The sequence below is a fragment of the Trichechus manatus genome, unplaced genomic scaffold (assembly GCF_000243295.1).
Source record: "Trichechus manatus latirostris isolate Lorelei unplaced genomic scaffold, TriManLat1.0 scaffold00054, whole genome shotgun sequence".
Classification (NCBI taxonomy): Eukaryota; Metazoa; Chordata; class Mammalia; order Sirenia; family Trichechidae; genus Trichechus; species Trichechus manatus.
Window position 1 is genome coordinate 14259623 of NW_004443990.1, and position 19622 is coordinate 14279244.

At 36.4% G+C, this 19622-nt stretch overlaps 1 protein-coding gene across 2 annotated transcripts in view; it reads left to right on the forward strand.

Annotated features, from left to right (window-relative positions):
- The window catches only part of SKAP1 (src kinase associated phosphoprotein 1), a 287114-nt gene that overhangs the window by 53346 nt on the left and 214146 nt on the right, over nucleotides 1-19622 (forward strand). For both annotated transcript variants that reach the window (XM_023732793.1, XM_023732794.1), the window contains exon 3: nucleotides 9307-9332. In XM_023732793.1, the coding sequence (XP_023588561.1) occupies nucleotides 9307-9332 (26 nt within the window). The remainder of the gene's footprint in view (nucleotides 1-9306; nucleotides 9333-19622) is intronic.

Genomic DNA, 19622 nt, shown 5'->3' on the forward strand with positions numbered 1-19622 from the left:
CCGCTCACAGGCTTTTAAGACCCCAGACACTACTCACCAAGGTAGGATGTAGAGCATTGTCTTTATAAACTGTGTTCTGCCAGTTGAGCTAGATGTTTCCTGAGACCATGGTCCCCTCAGCCCTCTGCCCAGCAATTCAGTCCCTCAGGGAGTTTGGATGTGTCTATGGAGCTTCCATGACCTTTCCTTGTAGAAGTTTTGCTGGCTTCCCCAGTATTGTGTACTGTCTCACCCTTCACCAAAGTTACCACTTATCTATTGAGACAACATTTCTAATGCTGGAGAATCCCTAGAAGTGGTACAAACTGAAAGTTCTGGCCCCATGATGGGCCAGGAAAGACTTGGCATTGACTGACTGTTGCTGAACTGCTGGGGATCCCTGATTTGTATTGACAAGGTCTTCTGGTCATTAGCCTTTAGATCAAAGTCAGTTTCATTCTTTATGATTGAGATAATTGGGTACTTTATGCTTAGCTGTGACTGCGTAGGCACTGTACAAAGAAATAAATGGGCAAGAATGATCAGTATAGAATCTTACACAATTAAGAAAAAGTCAAGTTGGGGGCAAAAGTAATATTCTGGAACAGGCAGGTTGATAGGAATTTGGGAAAACTGTGAAATAATTTAGAAATGATTTCTAAGATTCTGTGTACATCTCAGTTCTTAACTGGAAGAAAGTGTACACATAATGACAGGAGTTTTATGAAAATTTCTGTAATTCCTTGTCACTCTTGGAGTAGGTTACCAGTAGAAGCCTGTTTTCTAGATTATTTTGCTGCAGTGTGAATGAGTGAAATAATATTATGTCTTTAATTAGGATTCTGTTGTTATTTTTCAATTAATCTGTGTCAGTAGCTTTAGCATTTGTATTAAATCATTTTCTTCATGAAAGCTTTTAATGAGGAAACAAATTGATTGTATTTATATATTGGATTCTTGCCACTGTGATGTGTATTCGGTCGTGTCTTTTGAAGTATATTTTTGCTGGTCATCTTGTGGTTAGTCTTTGAAGCCATGCTTGAGGGAAAAAAATTCTTTGTTTGAATGAAGGTTTTAATTTGACAAGGCTTTCATATTTTTATCTTTCTGTTCGTCCCCTTCTTCTCTTCCTTTGATTTTTTTTTTTTGCCCCCTCTTGCCTTTATGCAAATAATTTAGAGGAAAATGAAGGCGTCTTCATCTTATTTGGAATAAAATCCACACTCCTTAGTACTGCAGTCAAAGCTTTGTGTGCCTTGCCCTCTCCCTGCTCCTATACCCTTGACTTCTACCCCTCCCTGAAATCACTCCATACTCCACTCATACTGAACTCAGATAGACCTGCTGTTTCTTACCTTCATTCACTCATTAAGCAAGCCTTTACTGAGCACAGGCTATGTGTTATTGCCCCTTGAGGGTTTAGTGACATAGACAAGATTATCATGTAGTATTATAGGTGCTACTGAGAGGTGTACACAGGTGCTGTGGAAGCACTTAGCACAGGAGACTGAGCTGAACCTTGAAGGACCATCAAGGGTTTGCTAGGAGAAAAAGGGGGCACAAAAGGAAGGGGTTGCTGGCTGGGAGAATAGCAGCATGTGAGAACAGGAGTGTGAGCGGGAGATGATTAATACACTGGGAAGGACCTGAGAACTGGGGTGAGCTGTTGGAGGATTTTAAGCAGGGGAATGATAAGGCTGGGTTTGCATTTTAGGTCATTGAAGTATTGATGATGCTAATGACAAACCTCTGACATTTATTGGATGCTTACCAGGTGCCAGGCTTAGTGCTTAGTTCTTTATGTGTATTATCTTAATCATCCCAAGAACCATACTAGGCAGATATGGTTATTATTTTTGTTATAAAGATGGGGAAACTGAAGCTTCAGTTAAGTAACTTGTTTAAAGGCTCACGACTAGAAGATGGAGGGGCTAGTTCTCCAACCCAGACCTGTCTGCAAAGCCTTTGCTCTTTACTGTCACTGCACTGTCTTCTCTATCATTATTGCAGAGAACAGAGAGCAGCAAGATGATGGCAAGAAGACCACTTAGGATGTGGTTACTTTGATCTGGGTGAGGCATTTGGAGGGCCTGAGTGAATCCAGTGCCTGTAGAGATGGAGAGGAGATAGATTAGAAGAGTTTTAAGGGAGTAGTGTCGTGATGACTGGTGGAGTATACGTAGTAATGATGAAGAGGTAAAGGAATGATTCCCAGGTTTCACTTGGGTGGATGGTGATGTCATCCATTAAAACAGGGAACACAGGAGTAGGAGAGGTTGGGACTTGTGGGACAACGGGAAGTCCCAATCCTGAGAGACAAGAATAGAATAATAATATATCATGCTTTAGAATGTTTTAATTGCAAGCGCTGTAGTCAAGCATTTACTTGACTTTAGCTTTGCAGATGAGGAAACAGTCCTAACGCTAGAAAGTAGGGGAGAAAATATTAGAATGTAGGTTTCCAGAGCCAGTGTTGCAATGAAAGAGCATGATCACTGACTAATCAAGAAGAGCCTCCCAGGTTTTTTACTGTTAGTACCGAGTGGATGTTGGATAGATTGTAGCAGCAATTCTATGTAATAAAAGCGTAATAGAAGACTTTAGTGTGAATAGGGTTTTATTTTATTTTTTATTGTCTGGGAATGGACTTATAAAAATTTGTTTTGGTCGTGTGTTATACCGTCAATATCAGATAATGTTGTTTGTCTGTCCTTTAATAAAAGTTTAATTGTGACCATTATATTTTGTAAGTAGGAGGATAATGGATTTTCTACCAGGGCAGTTTCTAATATTTATAAATATAGACTCTTAAGACCACAGAAATATTACATCCCAAAAAAGAACCAAGGTCATTCTTTTACTTGAGTTACATGCTTATTGTCTGTAGTTACCATAATATTTATTTACTGTTGTAGATTTTCATCTCTTCGTATACACATATCTGATATTTTAGACTAGATTATAAGCTTTTTGTAGGCAGACAGTAGGTCTTATACTTTCGATGGGATTGAAGGGACTGGAACCTTCCCATTTGTGGTACCTTCCCTTTCCTGCTTGACTGTTTCTAAGGCTGGTACCCGGACCCCTGGGTCCCAGGCCTCTGATTCCTCCACCAGATGGTGCTCTTTTCCCATTTCTGTTCTTGGGTGTCACTGGCCACATTATCCTTTACCACTTGCCCGTTCTTTCTGCAGGGTAGTAGGAAGAACACTGGTAGTAGAAAGAGCCAGAATTCAAAATCATTATGAATCTTTACAAGTGAGAAAAGAGGTTATAAGAAATATATACAGTGTACAGACTATTAACATTGCTTAGCAAAGCAATTTCCTTGAGCATAAATCAGTCTCTATTGTGTAACTCACTACTCAAGGTCAATTGCAAGGGGTTTTCCTAGTTTTATCAACTTGCTATTGAAGCCCTGTTCACCCAGATGCCCATTTTGAATCCTAAGATTTCATTTGTAATGCCAGAATAAAACTTAGATGTTAGTCTTTGCAGACTGTTTGGAGACAGTCATCACCAGAGAGCAGAGATGGTCAAGAAAGAGATTGAAGAGTCTTGGAAATTGAGTGTTGTTGCACAAAGCCTCTGCATCTGAAGCCATCTCTGTTTTGGTACAAAAATTGAAGTTCAAATTTGGGTATCCTTAAGTCATCAAGGAGCCCTGATAATGCAGTGGTTAAGAGCTCAGCTGCTAACCAAAAGTTCAGCGGTTCAGATCTACCAGCTGCTCCTTGGAAACCTTATGGGGCAGTTCTGCTCTGTCCTGTAGGGTTGCTATGTGTTAGAATTGACTTGACTTCAATGGTTTTTGTTTGTTGTCTTAAGTCATCAAGAAGAGATTTGATTTTGTTCAGTAGATATACCAAGGCAAGGGATTTATGCTGTGTTTAAATTTCTGTAAGTCACAGGTAAAATAACACTTTTAATACTTAAGTTGTCTTGCAAAAATAATTCATCTAGGTGTTCTGGGTTCTTTACTTTTACATATGTTGACCTTTCTGGATAGCTACTTTTATAATGCCCGTACAACCTTATTCATCTAACTTAGTAAGTCATCATTTTTAGGGGGGAGAAGGGGGGTTATCGACACTTTTGGAAATCTAATGAAGTCTATATAACCTCTTCTCCAAGAAAAACAAAACATGTATTACTTTTCACCCACAGTTTTATGGAGTTCATGAATCCCCTAAAGTCTAACTGTGAACTCCATGTTAAAGACCTCTGATCTAACTACTTCCTAATATCCATAGGCCGTCTAACAAAACAGTTATATCTTCTCTTAAGCACTAGATTTGTTTTCTAAATTTTAGCCAATAAGAAAGCAGTTAATATGGAAGTTAAAGGCTCCCTCTGGAACCAAGAAGACCTGAATACAAATCTTGGTTCTGTTACTTAATAGCTATGTTATCTTGGTCAAGTTGTTTGACTTTCCTGAATCTGTTTCCTCCTCTGTAAAATGGAGATAATAACAGTTATTATGAAGATTAAATGAAATAATACATGTAAAATGTATATACATATATCATATGCCTGTTGTTAGTTGCCATTGAGTTGATTCCGACTCATGGCGACCCCACGTATGCATAATAGAACTACATTCCATAGGGTTTTCAAATCTGTGACCTTTCAGAAGCAGATTACTAGGACTTATTTCCCAGTTGTCTCTAGGTGAGTTTGAACTGCCAACCTTTTGGTTAGTAGTCGAGTGCTTAACCATTTGCACCATCCAAGAACTCCACCATATGCCTAGCATTTATTAAGTGCTGAATATATGTTCATTGTTTTATTGTAATTAGGAAATAGATTTTTTTTTTTCCTTCCTAGGTATTTCCAGTAATACGAGGATAGTTGCAGTTGTTTGTCTTATCTAATTAGCTGGCTGAGGGGGTAAAGTTCTGAGTACTTTAATCTCAGTAACCATGTTCATTGGTTAACTCCATGGTCAAAAATTTGATCCCCCCCAAATATAATGACTTAGAGCCAATAGCCTCATTTTCAGCAGAAATCTAGTAAAGTATTTCAGTGAATCTTGGGTGGCAAGCTAAGACAGTGTGTTTGGAGCTTGAAAGTTACTGAAATGTATCTGTAGATGGACCAATCTATTTTGGTCACCATTTCATCCACTCACCTGACCAAAGAACTTGTCATGTAGAAGGTATTCAATAAACATTTGTTGACCAAATGACTGAATCCTTTTAGAAAGGTAAAATGTCTTTAGGGAAAGATGATCAATTTTGCTGAGTGTTTTAAAGTTAGATTATTTTCAATGCTTTGCTCCTTAATTTATTTTTATAGGGCCTGTTCTTAAATTAGTTATGGAGTTGGAAATTTATCTGTGTGACCATGTCATCTCTTGATGCCTCAGTTTCTTCATTTTTAAAATGGGAATAATAATATGGTTGGAACGTGGAGTGTTGTTGTTGTTGTTAGGTGCCATCAAGTCAGTTCCGACTCATAGCGACCCCGTGTACAACGTAATGAAACACTGCCTGGTCCTGCAGCATCCTCACAATCGTTGTTACGTTTGAAGCCATTGTTGCAGCCACTGTATCAGTCCATCTCATTGAGGGTCTTCCTCTTATTTGCTGACCCTCTACTTTACCAAGCATGATGTCCTTCTCCAGGGACTGATCCTTCTTGATAACATGTCCAAAGTATGTGAGACATAGTCTTGCCATCCTTGCTTCTAAGGAGCATTCTGGTTGTACTTCTTTCAAAACGGATTTGTTTGTTCTTTTGGTAGTCCATGCTGTGGAATATGGGTTAATATAAGTGAACTGCTTAGAACAGTGCCTGACAACATGTTCAATACATTTTAACATTGTTATCATTATTACTATTTTTACTACTACTACAGCTGCTCATCAAGATTCCCTTAATAAAATTTATTTGTTGTACATTTCCCTAAACTAAAATTCAGTTAAAACTTCTTTAATTTAAAAACATGAATACCAAACTTTTTCTTACATGTAATGTAATCCTAAAATCTCAAGACTACATATTCTGTGGCGTAGGCTAAATGTTGTGAAATTTTGTTCTTCCATTTTCATTTTTGGAGGAACAAGTGAAGATGGGTTTATTTTGACTGAATGTGAAAACAGTAATCATCAATATGGCTGCAGCATTTTTTCTTTGCTCATTCTGTATTCATCTTTTTTCAGTTACAAATATCATTTGCATGGACCTGATGATGTTGAATGTGGATATTGCAGAGGAGTGATAGCTTCACTTTCATACTGAAGCTGAAGCTTCAAAGAGGAGATTAAAGAAGTGTTTGTTATCTGTCTGCACAGGCCCGATATAAAATCTCAGAGGCTTTTAGCGTAAACACAATTCTGTGTGAGTGTGTGTGTGTATGCTTTTTCTTTGATACATGTCTATTGTGGTCTCTGTATTTGGATTTAAAATTCAACTTATAAACTTCGTTGGACTGTCTGGCTAAGGCAGAATTGTTTTCAGAGTAAAGGGTAAAATTGGAAGATGTTGGCAGGATTTGACTAAATGCCTTCTGTGAAGTGTAGAATTCTCTAGTGTGGAGTCGTCTTCCCAGAGGACAAGATGAAGGCCGTCCATGGGGATATGTTTAACAAGACAAGATCAAGACCTTAAATGTGTCCAGCGGAAAATAATCCATGTATCCTCTAGTGAGGGATGAGATTGCTCACCTTTTGGCCTTTCCTTTTAGAAGTGTCCTCTTGAGCTGTGGTATAGAAGTGTTTGGTTTTTTGTTTGTTTTAAATAGACTTTCTTTGGGGTTATTATGTAATTAATACTTAGACTAAGAAGAGAGGCAGGGAAGGTGGGGTAGCAGGATAGATTTATACCTTCTGAAAAAGAAGGGGACTAACAGTCTGCTTTGTCACTCCATGTCAAATCCTACATCTGATTTTTATTGACAGATATTTAATTACAGTATTATCAAGAACAAAGCAGATTCCACTATTTAACATTAACTAGATAGACCTGCTATTTACTTGATACTATTCTTTCTCTATAATCAGTCTTCTTAAAATATACATACTTTTGAGAGAAGCAATACTCTTAATACATAGAACTCATAAGATCATCTTTCTTCTTAACTAAAAAGAGAAACTAGGAAACCAGGGTCACTTTATAGTAGGTAGAGAAGGGAACTAAAAATATGCATGAATTGAAGTGGGGGTTGTGGGAGAGGGAAACACAAAAGAGGAGGCTGAGATCTTCAATGACACATTTTACTGCTGCAACAATTTGCCTGGGTTTGGCCTTTTAACTGCTACTTGTTTAGGTTCTTTTTCTGGGCCAATAAACGAGAACAACATTGGTTAGCAAAGTTCCTGCTGTTGCTATCATTAACATTTTGGAAAGAGGAGTGTGTGTGTGTGTGTGTGTGTGTGTGTGTGTGCACTCTCATGCCCTATTTTTATTTATATTGAATTAGAGGTTGAGTAATGATTGGAATTGGGGACTAGGACAATGCCTCAAGAAAAGATGGAAAATAGCCTTTAGGTTTGTAATTGCCCACTCTTTGATGATTTGCTGTGTGGTTTAGGGGAAAGGAGTTTTGTGGAAAACTCTTCACAGTGACCAGGTACAGTGGGAAGCTGCACTGTGTCCGCTGGGTGGAGACTGACTCATCATACTTCTATATACGACTTAGTTAAGTTACAACATGCCAGTCCCAATTTACACTGACTTGGACACCTCCTCAGCTGTTGCAGCTTTGGATCCCCTACTACTTTTCTTTCCTCTCTGCCCCCCACCCCCGCTTCCTCTTTTTCCACTGCAGATGTCACTGCTGTCGTAGACTTTCCCTGCCCCCTAACCCATGTATGATACATTTTCCTTTGATTTCCAACCTAGAACTGTTCTGAGAAAGGAAAGGAATAGGAATAGTCAATCATGAGGTTTCTCTTCTACTTTTCTTCCTCATTCTAATATTCTCTCCAAATTTAGCCCTGGATTATGGCAACGTACTTCCCATTGGCCTCCTTCCTCTCTGTTTCTGAAGTACTATTTTACAGAGTAAAGAGATAACCTAGATATCCACTGGGATGATGTTCTTCCTCAAAGTAGCCAAACTTTATTTCAGTTACGTACTGGAAGACATATCATTATCACATATGTATTGTTTTTCATAATCTTTTTTAGGTTATAGAGCCTTTTAAGAATTTTCTAAAAACTCTGGGCTCTCTTCTCAGGAAAAAGTACTCATATGCACATTTATGCTGCTGAGCAGTCAAGATGAGGATGGAACAATATCCATTCTATTTAGTGGCCTAGAAGTCACTATGTCCATAGCAAGAATTAAGGTGCAATGACTGTGAACCAGATTGGAGTATGTTAAGAGTGAGTAGGAGGTAAGGAAATAAAGAGAGTAGGTATAAACAACTCTTGAAAATTTCACTGTGAAGGAAGGGAAAGAAGACAGCAGGTGAAGGGATGTGAGGGGGGTGAGGGAGGGCTTGCTTTATTTTTATATGGACATAAATGCTGATGGAAAGGGCCCAGTTGAGAGGAAGAGGTTGAATATACAAGAGATAAAATCAATGTAGAATAGTATAAGGTTCCTGAGAAGGCAGGAGGAAATGGGATCCGAAGTACAATAGACTTTTGTGGTAATCATTATACAGAACATTGTTTCTGTGGGAAAAAATGCAATTTCGTTTCCAAATAAATGACTTACAAATGATCCTTTCTCCCACTGCCATTTCATTAGTTTAAAACTTCAAGGGTGCTGGTTTTGCCAATCATTTCCCAAAATAAAAGAGGAGATAGAATAGCACAGTGGACTTCAAGAGCTCCAATCTTGGCTCAGGCACCAAAATGTTAGATGACCTTGAGTAAATTGTTCATGCTTCACCTGTAAAACTAAGAATTTGGGCTTAGGAGGCATTTGGGAATGTGTTGTGGGAGTTTTGGTTGTCACAACAACTGGGGTACCACTGGTATTTGATGCCCAGGACCAGTGATGCTAGTTGTCCTGTAGTACACAGGACAGTTTAGTCACAACAAATTGTCCTGCCCAAAGCCCATAGAGCTCCTGATGAGAAAATCTGAGCCACCGGGTTTTGAGGCCCTCAGTGACCTCTGAGGGCCTTTCCAGCTCTAAAGACAAAATTACTTAAGGTATTACAGTGAGTTAAATGCAGCTTAGAGCCTTTGAGAATCTTTCAAAACTCAGGCACAACCCTTTAATTTTTCTCAGCAAGTAGTCATTTTGTCCAGTTGTTGACAATTTAGCGAGCTTTTTGGATTGGATGCTAGAGCTACTTTATATCATCCAAGATTGAGAAATAATTAAGTACAAGTTTGACTTATCTTCATTTTTCTCTTGTATTCCAGGTACCACTGGGATATTCAGCCCCAAGGTGAGTTCTCTTGGATCATTTATGGTTTTATACTAAAAAATAGTTGTTTACTTCTGTCTTTTCTAAATAAGCTTCTCCACAGAGTGATATTAGCAGTTCTGAGGAAAGTTAGTGGGGTGTTTAATTAACCTTCACCCTGCTGGGCCCCCTGCCCTGCTTTTTAGCAATGAGAGGCTCTGATTCTTCTGCCTTCTGAGTGGATTGTTGCTAGATTATTTTATTGAACCAAAACTATAATATACTTTTATTCCTTGAACTTTGTTATATGCAAACAGGATCCATTAGCATTCAAATAAAATGGTGGCTGAGTCCATAATAAAAACTTTGGGAGGGTTCCAACTCAGCTAATCCTTCATTTGCTCCAGAAGTAAATTCCAGTATGTTACCTCCTCGATCATAGTGCTCTTCCACACAGCCTGCCTGTCTGGCAGCAGAGAAATGTCAGAAGTGGAGCAGCGTTGAAATTCCCACTAGAACAGTGTTATCACATTTTAATATGAGCCTCACTGCTGCCTCAGTGCTTCTAATTGCTTTCAAACCATTGTTTTCCTGCTTTTGCTTGATGAACCCAGCATCTGGCATGATTCTAAAAAGTACAACAGACAGCTGTGTGCAAAATTAAAAAAAAAAGGGGGGGGGGCAGGAGATTAAAATACATTTTTAAAAGGTTCAAAATCGGAATTTTTTTTCTGAATTCAAACAGTTTGAAGGAGTGTCTTTAAAGTACATGTGTTCCTTCTTTTTAGCACCCTGGTTGAGAATGATCGGAACATCAACCTGAATATTAATTGTCTTTATTATAAATGGAGGATTTTTATATCAAACTTGCAAATAGCTTACAAACTGCTTTGCTCTATGACTTTTTCTTCTCTTAATGCTGTTAATGTACCCAGTGTCAGTGTCCAGTTTTTGCTGTTGTGTGCCATTGAGTCAATTCCGACTCATAGCAACCTTATATGACAGAGTAAAACTGCCCCATTGGGTTTCCTAGGCTGAAATCTTTATGGGAGCAGATCACCCGATCTTTTTTCCCGTGGAGTAGCTGGTGGGGGAAAGTTTAAAATGTGAATGATGATACTAGTTCTATTAAAATTTTTGTTTTCCTAGCTCATACTTTGTTTTATATATTTCAGGTCTATATAAGACTTTCTTTTAAAAGCTAACCTTAAGAAAGGAAAATCTTACAATTTTAAAGCTTTTTGACTCTTGTAAGCTAAAGTCACAGCATTTATAATACTTATAGTAATGTGATGTGGTGTTACTGTATATCTCACTATTCTAAAGCATGTATAGCTGAAAACATAGATTGAATGGTAGAGAATTATATGTACCAATTTGCTTTGCAAAATGTGAAATATGCTATTCAGGGAATGGCCCTATAGTTCAAGGTTTAACAGATGTTAACTAAAATCCACAAGGGGCAGAACATGAATGCGATCTGGCAGAAATGAATGGAACTGTGAGGGTAGAATTAATTACCTAAAGGAAAAGTAAAAAATTAGTGTCAGAGATGTGGTATAGTAATGTGTTGAGAAGAGAAAATAATTTTGGAATTTAACACGAGACTATATAGAGCTAAAAAAGACAAAGGACATGTCTTACCAGATTCTTATAATAGTGGCATTGTAGCCTTTTTCCAGCACAGGGAAACTTCTACACATACTTTCTCTCTTAGAGAGAGGGCAGAAGTAGAGCTGCCAAGGGCACAACTGAAAATAGTTTACTTAGAACAGAAAACTGTATTTACTTCTCGACAATGATTGAATATATTTAGCAAAATCTTTCCTCATTTGGAAGTAAATGCAAAGAAAGAGCAAGCAGAAAAATCTATATTCATTGTATCTTGTCCCCAGCCTTGCTTCTCCTTTGTTTTTCTTTTTGGGCCAGGGGAGTATCTTTTACCTTGCCCTTTCGATCAGATTTTTGTGGATTGTGTGCTTCAAAAATTGGTGGGGCGGTGGGTAGGAGCAGTAACATGTCTATATAAGGAACTACAGGACAATTTAGGACTGTGAAAAGAATAGGAATATGTAGGAAAGAAGAGCTGGCAGAAGAATTTTAAAAACATTGGAAGACTAGGTAGCATAGGGGTGGGAGTGAGAGAGGACAGAAATGATGGCTGTGATCTTTCTTAGCATTTTTATCCATGGCAGGACCCTCTGTGCAGGAAGATGATGGCATGAATTTTATTAACTCTTTGCTCTTGCCTGATTAGATACGTGTGTTCTTCAGGATATTTGAACTAAACCACAGTCTGGTGACAGGAAGGAAAATAGTCCTTAATTATAAAAGATGCCTTGCTTTCAAAAATCCCTTTAATAGCGCATATTTAAACATCTGATTATGGTAAAAGTCGGTGATGAGTTGGTACAGTGCTCTGAAGGGGTATCACTTAAAGAAAGACACTTAAGAGATGAACCACCCAGACTTAAAGAAGGAATGTCAAGCAAAGGTCCTCTTATCCATCTTTCCATCTAATCCCAGGTTTAATGTGGTGGAGGACTGACCATTGAATAGTATTAGGGAGAGTCTCATCCCTGTTCTGGAAAGGAAACATGTATGGTAGAGAGAATACAGACTTTGAAGCCTGACAGACCTGGGTTCAAATCCCACCTTTACCATTTAATGGTTCTGTGACTTAAGCAAGTTAATTAATGTCTCTGAACCTCAGATGTGCCAGATGCTGTGTTAAGTACTTTGCATACATTATCTTACTTAATCCTCAGAAGAACTCTATGAGATAGGTACTGTTAATATATCCATTTGACAGATGCAGGTACTGAGGCACAAAGAAGTTAAGAAACTTGGTCAAGGTGATGTAACTCAAGGATTCTAACTTGGTCGGTCTGACTCCAGAGCCTACCCTCTCCCTTAAAAAAAAAACAACAAGTTTTATTGAGATATAACTCACATTCCATAAAATTCACCCTTTTAAAATGTACAAGTCAGTGGCTTTAAATATACCCATGGAGTTGTACAACCATCACCACGATCTAATTTCAGAACACTTTCATCACCCCAAAAAGAGACCCTGTACGTATTAGCAGTTCCAGAGGCCACAAAACTTCATCACAGTATTTCACTGTCTCAGGGTTGTTAGGAAGGTTACTAGTAATTTGTGTAAGTGCCCAGTACAGTGCCTCAACATAGTAAACGATAAGAAAATGTCATTTATATTTATGATAGTGTTAATGGTAAGTCTTTCCCTCACATTTCCACACAAGTTTTCTTATTGGTCTGTTGTCTACTTCCTGAATGAGTTTCATTAAAAAAAAAAAAATTAAACATAGGAAAAGAAAACATGATCCCAGGATTTTATTACTTTAGTATAGAGAGGACATAAATGAAAGAGCTCTTTTAGTTACTTCAAATATGATTGGAGAACATGGGGAAGCCTTTCTGTTTTTGTTTTTATTTTACAATAAGACTTAAGATTCCTTTGAAAATTCAAGTCTTCCTTACTTAAAAAAACTTTTTTTCCTGCTTAATTTTTTTACTTAAAGTTACAAAGAAAAGCCATTGGAATCTTTGCCATAGAATTTTTACCATTTCAGTAATTAATCAGATATCTGAAAGATAATATTGATTAGCTGTCTAAACAACAATATCAATTTTGCCTTTTGGATCTGATGACAGTATCACTGATTTCCTTCATTTTGTTTTAGGTTCCCGTTTATTAAACGAGCTAATAATTGTTAGTTACAGTTACATCAATCAAAACTTTGATTTTAATGTATAATATTTATAATTCAGAATTTATTGCTATAAAAACATCTTCATGAATATTAGATAGAATTACCTACCATGGACCCAGAATAAAAACAAATGGCATAATATTTAAGCAAAAATTTAAGGAAGACCATTGGAATTCTATATGTATGTACTATGTATATATGTGTATGTATATGTATATGTGTGTATATATATGTATATATATACATATATATACATATATATGTATAATCACATTTTTTGTTCAGTGGTCACTCACATTACATTTGTGGCAATGTTGTATGTAGGCTAGTGAAATTTCTTGCCAACTTTGAATATCTGCATGAGTGATATAGAGGCTTTCTGAGAAAATTATCCAATATTTCAGTATGAAATTTTCCTACTGTGTGAGTCTTAAAATTTTAATTTTGAAATGGCAAGCTTATATTTCTTGTCAAAGCAAATTTATGCCTAAAAATATAGCTTGGCAAAATCAATAGTGCAAAGTGAATAAAGAAATGTTATTATAAAATCAGGTTAACTACAGATTAAAAGAGATTTAAGACACATATCAACTGATTTGTGGACCTTATTTGTATCCTAAGTCAAACAAACAAACTATAAAAATGACATGTATGAGAGAATTAGAAATTTGAACTGATTGGATATTTTAAGTTATTAAGAAACTACTGTTACTTTTTCAGGTGTGATAATGGTAATGTACTTATGTTTTTTTTTAAATAGTCGTTATTTTAGAGAGAGACATGCTGTGATATTTACATATGAAGTGATATGATGTCTGACATATTATTCAAAATAATATGGCAGGAGGAGAAGAGGTAGGGTGCAGATGAAACAAGATGGACCATAAATTGACAATTGTTTAAGCTAGATGATGTTGTACATAGGGATTCATTACACTCTTCTGCCTACTTTCGTGTACGTTTAAAATTTTTCATGATATAAAGTTAAAGGAAAAAGAAATCCAGGTTGGGGTTAATAAAAAACATGGCATTATTTTTTTATTTCTATCATGACACCTAGTATATTAATGCATAAGATACTTTAAGTATCTTGGTCACAAAATACCTAGAATACTGAGCTGATTTTTTAAAAATTTCCATTTGTATATTAGGAAGTTAGTGTTTTGTGATGGAAAGAGCATGAGCTTTTAAATCAGACCTGAATTTGAATACCAGCTCCTCTGTTCACAAGCTTTGGAAGCTAGGGCAAGTGATACAACCTCTCAGAACTTCAGTTTCTTCCTTTACAAAATTTCACTAATAATCTCTACTTCATTGTTATCATGACTTGTAATGGAGTTATAATGAGATGATGAATGCATGAAGAGTGCTTGCCACATGGAAGGTACTTACTAAGTGGCAGCAAGTATTACTTTTATGTTTCAGAGTAGGGCTATCCAAATAAATGCATGTATAGGGCTCTGACTATATATATAACACGTATCTTTCCATAAAATTCATCCATTCCAGCTGAACCCTGGTGTAGGCCATGCAACCGACCATGTGTATGTTTGTAAGGTTTGCCTTCTTTTTATTGGTAGGCCCTTCAGAGGTTAGATTTATGAGCTTGTTTCTCTATAATGTCTGAGACATGTTGAATCGAAGCACGGATGTCACTTAACTTCTCGTCCCTTACTATCACATACTTGGAGCATGTAGTTATGACAGCTACAAGAAGCAAACTATTAAAGCAGCAAAGAAACACCATCTTTTCACTTAAATAGAGAGAGGGGGGATTTTCCTTTGAAGTTGAAGAGAAGTGTTTTTGAGTTAATGGAGTGTACGGTGATTTTACTACGTTTTATTTATGAGAATACCCTTTGTATTCATGCCAAAAGGTTTTAACACAGTCATAAGCAGGATTTATACAAAGAAACACAGCCTAAATTTATGATGTGTTTGCAAATGTAAGAAAAAGTCTGAATTTACAGTATTTGTAATTTATTGTTAAGTATCTTTCTATCACTATTCTTGGAATGCTAATATTTTACAAACATAAGTGTTGGTTATGAACCTGGAATATCCTAACCTATGCTACTTTTTAAAAAGAAATCTTCTAGAATGTTTTCCATGTCTTTTGGGGATTTAATATGAGGGAAATATACACAGGATGAATACTCCTGCCTTTGGCTTTGACCCAACCTTTTAGCATCAACAATCTTGACAGTTGCTTTTGTGGCTTGACTTCCTTTAGACATTTTCCCTCTTTCCCTTTTATTTGCTACATTTTATACAAATTAATCTGTGGAAAGTGGATAAACATACACATTGTTTTTGAAGTTAATTACTGACTTTGATACCTTTTCAAATATTTTACTTCCTATACATGTACTGTTGTCTGTGTTTTAATTTTTTAGAGTGATATATTTTTAAATGAATGCACTAATTTTTTTTTTAATATTTTATTGTACTTCAGGTGAAGGCTTACAGAACAAATAGTTTCTTATGAAACAGTAGTATACATGTTGTTTTATGACATTGGTTAACAACCACACAACATATTAACCCTCTAAATTCTCAACCTTTTTTTTTTTTTTTTTGGTGAAAATACACATAGCCAAAGATACACTGTTTCAAAAATTTCTACATACACAGTTTAGTGACATTCCCTACGCTCTTCCACCAATTGTGCTGTTATTCTCACTTAAGATGAAGGCTTACAGAACAAACTAGTTTCTCATTTAACAGTTACTACAAATGTTGCCCTATGACAATGGTTAACAATCTCACAACACATCGACAATATCCTTACTCAACCTTGTGTTCCCTATCACCGGCTTCCTTGTCCCCTTCTGCCTTCTGGCCCTTGTCACTGGACTCCTGTACCTCATTAGTCTCATTTGGTTTTACGGGGCTGTCCACTCAGAGGCTGAACAGTGAACCTCGGAGGTAACTTCACCACTGAGCTAAAAGGGTGTCTGGGGGCCATACTCTTGAGGTTTCTCCAGTCTCCTTTAGGCCAGTAAATCTGGTCTTTTTTTTTTTGTGAGTTAGAATTATGCTCTACATCCTTCTCCAGCTCTGTCCAGAACCCTCTGTTGTGATCCTGGTCAGAGCAGTCAGTGGTGGTGGCCGGGCACCATCTAGCTGTACTGGACTCAGTCTGGTGGAGGCCTTGGTAGCTGTGGTCCATAGTCCTTTGGACTAATCTTTTCCTTGTATCCTGTTCTCTTCTGAATGCACTAATTTTTTGCAACTACTGTTTCTTCACTAAAAAGACTCATTTTTTCCCTTTTAAAGTTAAAATTTGGTAAGATTTTTGTGTCCTTTCTATATTTCCGGTTGTAGAATAGATAATATTTCTTAGACATAAGAAAAAAATTGACTTTCATACAGGTAAAAGAAGAAATCATTAGAATCAGATGGTGCTGCCTTCTTTATTCCCTACACATTTTATGTACAAAGATGTTCATTATAGCATTGTTTAAAATAGCAAAAACACTAAGCAACCTAAATGTCCAGCAATAAGGACTAAATTATTCTACACCAATGTAATGGAATGCTATGTGGTGGTTTAAAAGAAAATAATACATATATATGTGTAGCGTGGAATGATCTCCAAGGCATATTGTTAAATGAAAAAGACAGTTTGAGCGAACAGTATACAGTTTGTTTCTGTGTGTGTGTGTGTGTGTGTACATGTGCATATTTTTATTTGTTTATAGAATATTTTTGCAAGGATACACAAGAATCTATTAACAGTGGTAGCCTCTGGGGAGGGGGATATATGAATGAGTGGAAGAGAGAATTTTGTTATGTATATCCTTTGGTACATTTAAATTTTCACCATGTGCATGTATTATTTTTTCATTTAGAAAGATTAGTTAGTAAAAATGAGATTACTTATTTCTGAGTTAAATGCTTAGGAGAAAAATATGGATACAAAAAAAATGCTACCAATTAAAAAAAAAATACACCCCATACAGAAAGATACTTTAGATAGAAAATTCATAGAACATCCAAGAAACTTCACAATGGTTGTCTGTGCTGAGAAGGACCATGTATGCAGGGAGGAAGGAGATGTGCTTTTTATTATGTGCGCCTTGTAAGGCTTGAACTTTTTATTCTGAGCATGCTTAACTTTTTTAATTTAATAAAGAAGCTTACCGAACTCTTGATATAACAGGGTAGTGCACTCTTTTTCAGTAGAATTGTGATTTGGTAGTATCTTATCTATTCAAGTTTTCCTCCCCCTCTCATTAATTGTTTTATTTACTTATTTATTCTCTTAATATTTATTTATTTTTACATATGAATTTTTGGGTGAGACCCTGATGATAGTATAACATAGTAGCGTTCTCTGTTGTTTAGTGTTTGAGAACTAGCAATATATAGGTGTGTTGACTTATCACTTAAAAGCGAATTATGAAATAAATAATAAAGCAGTATCATATAATACACATGGTAACTGATAGTGAATACCTTTTTTACCCTATCTCAGTCTTTTTATATGTGACAACCAATTTAAAAATGAGCAAAAGACTTGAACAGACATTTCTCAAAAGAAGAAATACAAATGGCCAGCAGCACATGAAAAGATGCTCAATGCCATTGCTTATTAGGGAAATGCAAATCAAAACCACATTGAGATACCACTTCACACCCACTAGCATGTCCATAAAAAAGAAAATAACAAGTGTTGGCAAGTATGTGGAGAAAATGGAACTTTATACATTGCTAGTAGGAATGTCAAATGATGCAGCCACTGTGGTTTGACAGTTTCTCAGTAAGCTAAACAGAATTACCGTATGACCCAGCAATTCCACCCCTAGTTACATACTCAAAAGAGTTGAAAGCAAGGACTTGAACAGATACTTGTATACCAACATTTTATAGCAGCTCTATTCACAATAGCCAAAAAGTAGAAACAACCCAATTGTCCATCAGCAGATGAATAGATAAACACAATGTGATATACCCACCCAGTAGAAGATTATTCAACTATAAAAAGGAATGAAGTACTGACACATACTATAATATGGATGAACCTTGAAAACATGATAAGTGAAGGAAGCCAGACACAAAAGGCCATATATTATATGATTCCATTTATTTGAAGTATCTAGAATAGGCAAATCCATAGAGACAGAAAGCAGATTAGTGGTTGCCAGGGTTAAGAGGGAGGGGAGAATGGGAAATGACTGCTTAATAGGTATGAGGTGTCTGTTTGGGGTGATGAAAGTTCTGGAACTCAATAATGGTGATGGCTGCACAACATTGTGAATGTACTTAATGCCACTGAATTGTACACTTTAAAATTATTACAGTGGTATATGTTAATGCTGTGTGTGTTTTACCACACACGAAAAATCAGAGTGTGGGGAAAAAAAAAATACATAGAACTTCTGATTCTTTTCTTTATTTAGATGGCAAGGAATATCAAGTAATCGATAAATGAGTAACTGCTTACATTTATCTGATTAGCTTGGGGATTTTTGTTGAGAAAAAATTTGTAAACTATTTTTCTTAGATATTATTATCCCTGGACTAACAGAAAATCAGACGAGGAGTACATTTTCTACACACAGAATTTTGGCATAAGAGTTAATCTACCTCAGGAATTCTGCTTCTAATGATTTTTCATGTTCTGGATCCAAAATATTGAGAGAAAGGTGTGGTTAATTTGAATACAAACTTTTTTTGGTTCTTCTGCTTAAAGCTCTTTTTTTTTTTTTTTTTTATTAAGTAGTTAAGTCCTTGGACTTGAAACCCAATGAATTTGCTTGATATTTGGAGGCTAAATAATGTGACAGATGGGCCCAACTCCATTAAAAAGCATTAATTTTTTTTCATTATGCTTCCCATCAACACATACTTCTCCCAGAAACTTGTTTCATAGTTACTATTCACCAGAATGGCTGAAGTATTGCTAATACAGGAAATGGACTGCTTAGTTATAGGTAAAGGAATTTATATGATGAGTAAAATAAAGCTTCCTGTTACTGTTGACCCTTGTGAGGCAAATAGTGAAAGAACCAATCGTGTGAACCTGTCTGTCCTCTTTGTCAGTTTGAAGTGTATCTAACACACACAAGCCAGCCAGAAAAACTTCTTGAACACCATTCATCTCTAAAAGGTTATTTATCTAAACTTCATAGCAATGCCCCTTAACTCTTTGAAATTTGTGCATTTCATTGTGTTAGTGATACCTCAATAAAAAAGAAAAAAATAAGTTTTAAAATAATAACATATTCTTCCATGTGAAACTTTTGCCCCAAAAGGGACCAAACACTGAACTGAATCACAGACAGTGAGAGGTTTGGTGGTTGTTGTTACCCCTGCATGCACTGACAGGAGTCCCTGTTTGGAGTTGAATGTGGCATGGGAAAACCCAGAGCATTAGTAGCACTGAAGGTGTATTTTTCTTACGGTGAAAACTCATCTTTTGTTGAACATGATAATTAAAAGCTGGTTCACGTTTTCAGGCCTGCCAATCTAACCCATAATCTATTCTTTATTATGCATTGTTTTATTTTTACTCCTTGAACATTTGTAAAACATTTCTTGTATCGGCCTGTAGCCTGTAGATTGTGTGGAAGAACAGGACTCTTTTCTT